Below are 7,390 nucleotides of genomic sequence, written 5' to 3' on the forward strand. Positions count from 1 at the left end.
AAACTTATCAAGGGTAAACTAATTTACTAATTTTACAGTACACTGTCCTTTTAAGTACATCTGAAAATTGCTTTAGTGTGTTGATATCTATGCACAAAAGCAATGTTCATTGTAACAGTATAAAAATGAAACCTAAGAGGCCATTTTTGTGATTTCTGAAGTCCTGTATGAGATATTACAATGACTTAACCAGAGCGTTCCACTTAATATTTCGAGCATTAATATGATTATAAATATTGCGACTTCTTGGATGCGTTTGTGCTTCTACAATAACTACTGCACTCAACGCATTGTTGTAATTTTGTTACAGAAGAATAAACACTTTAATAAAGGTTTCTCACCTGAAAATTACCAAAACAGCTTCCACCTGGCAGAGTGACATAGCACACAAATGGTGGGTCTGGAGATGGGACAGACTCATAAGCCACTAAGCTTTCGCTTGGAAAAATTGCTCTCCGCTTTTCCTTGGTTTCCCAAAATTCTTGCAGCAATGCTACCACATTCACTAGAGAAAACAAAACACAAATAATATGCATAATTATATAAAAGTAAGTTACACAATAAAACACATATGTAATTAGCACAAATTCAAACCAAATAAAACAAACATGATTATGTTCCATTTTTTTCCAAACAAAATGGAAAAAAGTTTAATAGTTTTATCTTTTCATCATGTTTTAGCTAACATAATACTATGCTAAGATTTGAGTTGGTTCAAATTTGTCTTACAGGCACCATATTTAAAAGGGTCAACAACACTTTAGATAAATCTCTGCAGTACATACCCAAGACAAACAGAATTACTTTAGAGCCCATTGTGGAGTAATTTGATGGTCATCAAACTACTTTAGAAGTCATTTGCACATCATCAGATATAATCAGGCTTGTAAAATCATCAGCTAAGGTAAAATATTTTGTGTGATGACTTCAGAATGATTATCAGATTATCTTACTGATTACTTCACAAGCATGAGCAGCCAATGAATGACTCTAGAGTCATCTCATTTAAATATTTCGGCCTGTGGGCATACTTCCAGATGGCTTCTAATGACTAGTCATACTTCAGAATGACTCCAGGAAGATCATCCTTTTTGACTAGGGTAATGCAGTTTTATTCTCATTTCAAAATACAAAACAGGTATTTATTAGCTTACTGTTAACATCCACCCAAGGAATAATGTTGACTCAAAACAGTATATGCCTTATAGACAAACAATACAAATAAGAGCATACTTTTTACTAGACTAGAACTTCATAAGAATTTATTTTCTTTGGCTTGTGATACCCCTAGTTCATGTTTTAAAGCCAAGGTTGCTTTTATTGCTCACATAATAGGAAGAAACAATATGCAAATGGTGTATGAGATATCCTACATATTTTAATCTTAAATGGATATGAAACCCATATTTTTTTCTTTCAGGATGCAGATAGAGCATATATATATATTGTGATTCTCCAATATATGCACAAACAGTATTTAATGCCTTAAACTTGCAACTTGTCTATCACCTGCTGCTCTGCTTATTACTGACATACAGCTCTATATAATAGTATGTACTGTGAACCTGCAACAATCTTCTACCAGTTTACTCTGAAGCCTGAACATCCTACATTACTATATTTTTTTCTCATGAATCCTGCAGATACTCCTATTTACTAACTATAATTTACAGTGAAGCCAGAATATATTGTATACATATGTTACACTCTCCATGAATTCTACAATAACTTCTTGCAACTATGAATCACAGAATATCATCTATCCACATCCATGATACTCTTCCCCGGGTCAGGGGTCGGTGTCTCCAATTCCCTACCACTGCCCCGAGGGTCTGTGTCCTGAGCGCATATATACTGGAGCATGACACTCATATATATGTACATTGTAAATGTAACATTTTAGTAGCTCTTGTTTCAGTGATCTACAGATAACCTGTAGGCAAAAGTATTTTTTTCCTGTAGCTGATACCTTTCCCTATACCACAACATATTGACTCATCTAGTTCCTCTACTGTACACTTTGTATACATAAACAGCTTTCTTTTTAAGAAAAGGTTATCATTAAACTTACCAGGTAAACTATTCTAGCGCTCTGGAAAGACCCTTTAAACCTAAAACTTCTTCCCGTTTAACGACTAGCACAAGGCAGTGCAGTGTATGAATTAGTTTGTTGTGTGAGATGTTTCAAAATCTAGATAAGATATATCCAAACCTTCAGTCATAAAGTTAAAAAAAAGAAAAATAAACTAAAAAATAGCTACATCAGGTTACATTTTATTACAGATTGGGTTTTCTGTGGTAGAGGATTAAAGTGGAAGGTGTAGATAAGAATTATTTGGTTGTTAGAGCATCCCCTAATGGGTATAACACTTGTACTATAAACTATAACTGACAGGCCATTTTAGTTTGTCAATTTTCACACAGTTTATATTGGCCGATTTGTTATCAGTAGGTTTTTGGTCCAAAAAGGGCACTTTGCATTTCAACGCAAACACGATGGTTGGTTTTCTGCAACCTCTCAGAGCCTCAAGCGCATTTTCATCTCTGGGATAAAATAGCTGGCTTTCTGCAACTTCTCAGAGCCTCAAGCACATTTTCATTATCAGGGCCGCCACTAGAAATTTTGGGGCCCCTGACTTAACCATTGATCAGGGCCCAGCCCCCCCCCCTTTGTCGTGCAATTTTTGACCAAGTGACTAAAACGTATATGCACTTTATTCTGAAGTGTCTATTTAAACTTGGAAATGTTGAAAAGGTAGTAACATACAAACACACAGACACACTCATACACTGAAACACACTCGCACATAAGGATTCACATATAGACACTCTAGCAGACATGCAAAGAAACACACTCAGACACCCAAACAGACACTCAGCACTTGTTTACATTGACCTGGCAAGTAATGAGGTAGACTACAGTTTTGTAAAAAATAGAGATTTAGAAAGTAAAATATGGAGTTCTGATTATCTTTTTGTAAAGGAAGATGCCAAATAAATGATGATAACAGCATGCAGTGGCTGAATGGAAGGGCCCTGAACTGCGTAAACAATAATTTAAAGGTTAAATGGTGGATTAGGTGACTTCCAGAAAGGTCTCATTAGTCTCAAAGTCTGTAGAAAGATGTGAATAATCAGTAGTAAGGTCAAAATGTCCTAAAAAGGAACAGACAATGGACACACACACACACACACACAAACTCAAACACAAACTTGCACATACACCCAAGGAAACAGCGACAGAGACAGCCTCAGAAAACACACAAAGACATACACACACACAGAGACACCCAAAGAAAACACACAAAGACAACCACAGAAAACACACAAAGACATATACATTTACACACCCTCACTGAGACATCCACAGAAAACACACAAAGACATACACACACCCTCACAGAGACACCCACAGAAAACACACACCCTCACAGAGACATCCACAGAAAACACAGACATACATACATACACACACACACACCCTCACAGAGACATCCACAGAAAACACAGACATACACACCCACCCTCACCGAGGCATCCAGAAAAATATACAGACAAACATACACAAACCCTCACAAAGACACCCATAGAAAAAGCTCAAAGACATATGCACACACCCTCACAGACATCCACAGAAAATGCACAGACATACACACCCACCCTCACAGAGAGACCCACAGAATAAAAATACATACACACTCATAGAGACACAAACCAAAGCTCAAAGACATAAACACAGACACCCACAGAAACACTCACAGGAGGAAACATTTATGCATCTTGCATCCCCTAAATCAACAGTGTGTGACTTGCATGATAAAAAAATGCAGAAATTAAGAGATCACTTTTTAAAGAATCATATTTGTAAATGTGCAAACAAAAATAATTCTGTGAATTCAAAATAGTACATTAATGATCTGGGTAGATGGCTATATGAAGAAAAGTACTTTTAAAAGGTTGACAGTTTGTTTTTTCCACATTTTCCCCAACCAAGAGCACAACTTCAAATATAGTGTACAAGTGTTCCCATCTGTCAGCTGTATTATGGATTTTGAAAATGCTGTACTCTATATGGTCTTGGAGGAACCATAAGCTGTGGTACTCATACCATTAGATCTGGTTAAATGCAGGATTTAGGCTTGTTGGTATGTATTTCAAAATTAAGTCAGCTGTAGTGTAAACTGAACAGTTTTAAGTTAACCTGTCTCATTTCAAATTAAAAAAAAGCATATCTGCCAAAAGGGCACCTACCGTTTGTGTATTGAGGAGGAAACATTTCTGCACGGTTATAAATATAGAATTTCTACAGCATTATCAAATAATCATAAATACACTGCTGCTAAAAAATGTGTTTTTATGGACCCTGGCCCCACCATACAACTACTACCACATTGAAGTTACAATCCGAAATTGCACAAAGAAATAAAAAACAATTGCTAAGTAAGTCCTACCTCCTCTGCAAATGAAAGTGATCTGCAGTCTGACTCAGCACACACTGTACAAGCAAAGTGCCAAGTCTGTCTCACACAGTGCATAGTGGTTTAGTGCACACTCAGAAATCCTCTCAAATGCTAATACTTTACTACATGTAATAACATTTCCCATACTTAATAAGCACTCTGCTGTAGTACCCACTGGTGGCTGCCAAATTTAATTTTTTTTTTTTTTTTAAGTTCTTGCCTCATGGGGCCCCCCTGGCCCATTGGGCCCCTGACAGGAGTCACCCCTGTCACCCCCTGATGGCGGCCCTGTTCACTATCCATTTTCCTGATATTTTTCAACAAGTTTTCAAGATCATTTTGCACTTATCAAATTTGACACCTAAAGGCACATGGTAAAGTCTCAAACTGGCCTTTTTGACATCTTTCCAAGTATTTCAAGAAAATTTGTAAGAAAATTCTATTATGTTTAAATGGCGTTTAGCGATCTCTTTCTGTTAATGTTTGTTTCTAATTCACACTCATGTTGCTGTGAGGTGTCTTCATAACTGGGCTTTCAAATGGGATTTTGCCTTCGTGAGCGGGTTTACAAATGGAATTGCACCTTTATGACTGAGATTTCAAAAGGGACTGTACCTTCATGATCAGGCTTTCAAACGAAATTGCACCTTTGTGACCACAAACTCATAACACATTTACAACAATGCGTTTTCTAGTTTTGTGGCTATATTATTGAACTCCCACCCACAAAGGTGCAATCTTGTTCCAAAGCCCGGTCACAAAGGTGTTGTTCCTTTTGAATTCATGGTTACAAAGGCATGATCCAGTTTGTGCAATATTTTTGCAGCTGGTATATTGCAATGAAACCGTTTCATAGTTTACAGTTTGACAATTGTTAAAACCCCATTTTAGTAGATGAAATAAGTTTCAGCCACTTCCTTCAAATAGAAACCTGTAGTATTCTTCTTGATTTCAGATGTAGATTTTGCCAAACCAGAAAAAAGGTGCTTTTTCCAATCAATTATTGCAAATACTTGTATTAAAACTGTCAATATAATCATTGAGCAAACATGCCCAGTATACCGATCATGTCTATATACAAATTACATTTATATATTTTAGCTGTGGGATTGGGATGGAGGTGGATTACAATACATTAATCTTACACATGTAAATTCTGGAAGCAATAAGGTAGTGAATAACATATAAAGAATATATCTTATCCTGAAACCCCACACCTTATTAAACTTATGTACAATTGTAGGGGAAAAGGGTCAAATTAATCAAAGCCTGACAACTCCTAAATATAGGTAAAATCAGCATAACATTATTTCCCTGATTGTCATAATAAGAGTGTCCCTAACAAATAGCTATAAGACTTCCGAAAAGTTATTACATTCTGCCTAGCAATGCAGGTTTGGACCTTTAGGTTAGTATATAGCTATCAAACTTAAAATACACATTTGAACAAGAAAGAAAGAAAAAAGATTTGCCATAATATCTATTTTTTCCTTGGTACCTCTGACTTGAAGTCACCAAACTATTATTACTTTTGTTCGAGATAACCTTAGACAATACTATTCTGTGTCCATCCATATACACCAAGGGCCCACTTAGCAAATCTAGATAAAAAAACAAGAGGATTTTCCAAGGGAAATATCGTAGAAAGCTTTAGATTGTAAGCTTCAGAGGCTCTTTACCTATAGTTATTTTTTGTATAAAAATGCATACTGAGTGTGCAGGGCATCCCTTTCTGTCTGCTTATGTTTGTTAATGCAAGTAATGTCTGTTGTGTATTGCACCTCTGTATAGTGATGTGTAAAATGTTGGCACTTTATAAATAATAAACAATATTAATAGCAGTGATAGTAAAGCAGCCCTATACCTAAACATTAATTACATTTGACACATGTTTCATCCAAACCAAATTTAAAATTATATACAGCCATACCTCGTTTTATTGCGCTTCACTTTATTGCGCTTCGCAGATATTGCTCTTTTTACAAATTAAAGGTTCATGGCAACATTGTGTCGAGCAAGTCTATCTGTGCCATTTTTCCAACATATATACACAAATAAACACATTTAGTACACATGAATACACACATATATACACAAATAAACACATTTAGTACACATGAATACACACATATATACACAAATAAACACATTTAGTACACATGAATACACACATATATACACAAATAAACACATTTAGTACACATGAATACACACATATATACACAAATAAACACATTTAGTACACATGAATACACACATATATACACAAATAAACACATTTAGTACACATGAATACACACATATATACACACCCATAGACACACACCATCAGCAAAAAGATTGTGATTCACTGAAGGCTCAGATGATGCTTAGCATTTTTTAGCAATAAAGTGATTTTTACATAAAGTATGTAAATTGTTTTTTTAGATATAATACTATTGGACATTTAATAGACTACAGTATAGTGTATATATAACTTTTATATGCACTGGGAAACGAAAAAATTATTGTGGCTCACTTTATTGCTATATTCACTTTATTATGGTGGTCTGGAACCAAACCCGCAACTGGCCTGCAATTGTTTAAACCATTGCAGGCCAGTAGTTTATTGACATTGTCACAAATTTTACTATAAAGTCTGTATGCCTCAAAAGTGTGAATCAAACTGGCAGTGAGACAACCTAGGTGAATAGGCAAATTTTCCCCTTCAGAATATATCAATCATATGGAGGTGTAAGGCAATGTTATACTTATACATATAAGCTTGCTTAGTCTTAAAGTGATGGTAAAGTCATCTGTTGTGCAATACATAATCCTTTTTCTTTCACCATAACTAGCACATCGATGTGCTTATATAAATAAAAAAACATTTATTCACGCTGTAATGCCGATTTTATTTCCCTCTCCGTACAGTGTTTCAAACAGCCTCT

The 7,390-nt window shown here is 35.4% G+C and overlaps 1 protein-coding gene across 1 annotated transcript in view; it reads right to left on the bottom strand.

Moving 5' to 3' along the window:
* Positions 1–7,390, bottom strand: part of LIX1 (limb and CNS expressed 1) — a 242,414-nt gene that overhangs the window by 190,364 nt on the left and 44,660 nt on the right. The window contains exon 2 of the mRNA XM_053700474.1: positions 342–505. Within this exon, the coding sequence (XP_053556449.1) occupies positions 342–505 (164 nt within the window). The remainder of the gene's footprint in view (positions 1–341; positions 506–7,390) is intronic.

This window comes from Bombina bombina, chromosome 2, assembly GCF_027579735.1.
Source record: "Bombina bombina isolate aBomBom1 chromosome 2, aBomBom1.pri, whole genome shotgun sequence".
In the NCBI taxonomy this organism is placed as follows: Eukaryota; Metazoa; Chordata; class Amphibia; order Anura; family Bombinatoridae; genus Bombina; species Bombina bombina.